The sequence below is a fragment of the Choloepus didactylus genome, chromosome 6 (assembly GCF_015220235.1).
Source record: "Choloepus didactylus isolate mChoDid1 chromosome 6, mChoDid1.pri, whole genome shotgun sequence".
Taxonomy (NCBI): domain Eukaryota; kingdom Metazoa; phylum Chordata; class Mammalia; order Pilosa; family Megalonychidae; genus Choloepus; species Choloepus didactylus.
Genome location: NC_051312.1, coordinates 142,919,977 through 142,921,627, shown reverse-complemented (window position 1 = coordinate 142,921,627; position 1,651 = coordinate 142,919,977). Strand labels below are relative to the sequence as shown.

Genomic DNA, 1,651 nt, shown 5'->3' with positions numbered 1-1,651 from the left:
TTAGGTCTCCCAGCAATCTCCTCTGCACAGTGACCCACAAGCTGAGCAGGGGAGAGAGAAGAGGGAAGTGCAATCTGGACTTTCAGGACTGGGTAATCTCCTTAGGAGTTCAGGCTCCTGGATGCCTTGCTGTGTGTCTTCAGACAACCTTCATCTTGTGAACCAGCAGATCCAGAACTTCCTTGGCAGACAAAGCCAGAGCATACATCATTGATGTTATCTTCAGCCCTGCTCCTACAGCTCCTGCCCAGAAAGTGAATGGCTGTGGAAAATAACTCTTTTGTGACTGAATTTATCCTTATGGGATTAACAGACCGACCAGACCTTCAGTTGCCCCTATTTTTTCTGTTCTTGGTGAATTACCTAGTCATTGTGGTGGGAAATTTGAGCTTAATTAACCTCATTTGCCTCAATTCCCACCTTCACACTCCCATGTACTTTTTCCTCTTCAATCTATCCTCCATTGATCTCTGCTATTCATTTGTCTTTATCCCCAAAATGCTCATTAGCTTTAATTCAGAGAGGAACATGATCTCCTTTGCAGGATGCATGACTCAGCTATTTTTCTTCTGCTTCTTTGGCAATTCTGAGTGCTATGTGCTGACTGCCATGGCCTATGATCGTTACGTGGCCATCTGTAAGCCCCTGCTGTATACTGTCACCATGACCCGTCAGGTGTGTTCTCTGCTGATGTCTGCTTCATATGTGATGGGATTTTCTGGTGCAGTGGCTCACACAGGGTGCATGACCAAGCTGATATTTTGTGATTACAACACTATTGACCACTACATGTGTGACATCTTCCCCCTACTCCAGCTCTCCTGCAGCAACACCTATGCCAATGAGCTCCTGGTTTCCATTATTGTGGGCACAGTTGTCATAGTGTCTAGTCTTATTATCTGTGTGTCTTATGCTCTGATTCTTTTCAGTATCCTTCACATGCCATCTGCTAAGGGCTGGTCCAAAGCCTTCAGCACCTGTGGCTCCCACTTAATAACTGTTGGTCTCTTCTATGGATCTGGGCTGCTCACTTATGTCAAGCCATCATCTGCTGGGTCTTTGGGTCAGGAGAAGTTTTTCTCAGTGCTTTATACCAATGTGGTGCCCATGCTGAACCCCCTCATCTACAGCCTGAGGAACAAGGATGTCAAACTTGCTCTGAAGAAAACCCTGCAGAGAATAACAAACAGAGCACATCCAGTGGTGCTGCCTTAGTCCATGCCTGCAGTGCTGTGTCTTTTTCTTCCTTTCTTCCTGCTCCTAATCATCTTCTTCCTATTCTTTTTTTGCATCTCTTCTTTCCTTTTATGTTGTCTTTGAAGAGTTTTCCATCTAACATCTCTTCTCACTTTTCAGTGTAACTGTTTATTCTTTTAATATGTACATTTTATTTGTACATTTTATTTCTTAAAGAAAAAAGTTAGCTTTTTTCCCTGTGCATTAGATCCTTTACAAATACTCCTGAACGATGTGTCTCCTCATCTTGTTCTCTAGTTGAGGAAATGATTATGTATCTTGCTCAAGGTCACACAGCTAATGTTGCAGAACCCAGTGAAGGAATAAAAGGAAAGAAAATGAGATTGTGAAAGAGGTGGGAGAAATTCTGGAGAGTTGTTTCAGAATGTGCCTGAAGGTAGGGTCATGATGGAAA

General features: G+C 43.4%; 1 protein-coding gene across 1 annotated transcript; it reads left to right on the top strand.

Moving 5' to 3' along the window:
• The first annotated feature begins 234 nt into the window (after window positions 1-234).
• Window positions 235-1,215, top strand: LOC119537690 (olfactory receptor 143-like). Its single transcript, XM_037840234.1, has one exon. The coding sequence runs from the start codon at window positions 259-261 to the stop codon at window positions 1,213-1,215; it is 957 nt and encodes a 318-aa protein (XP_037696162.1). The 5' UTR covers window positions 235-258.
• Window positions 1,216-1,651: the final 436 nt, after the last annotated feature.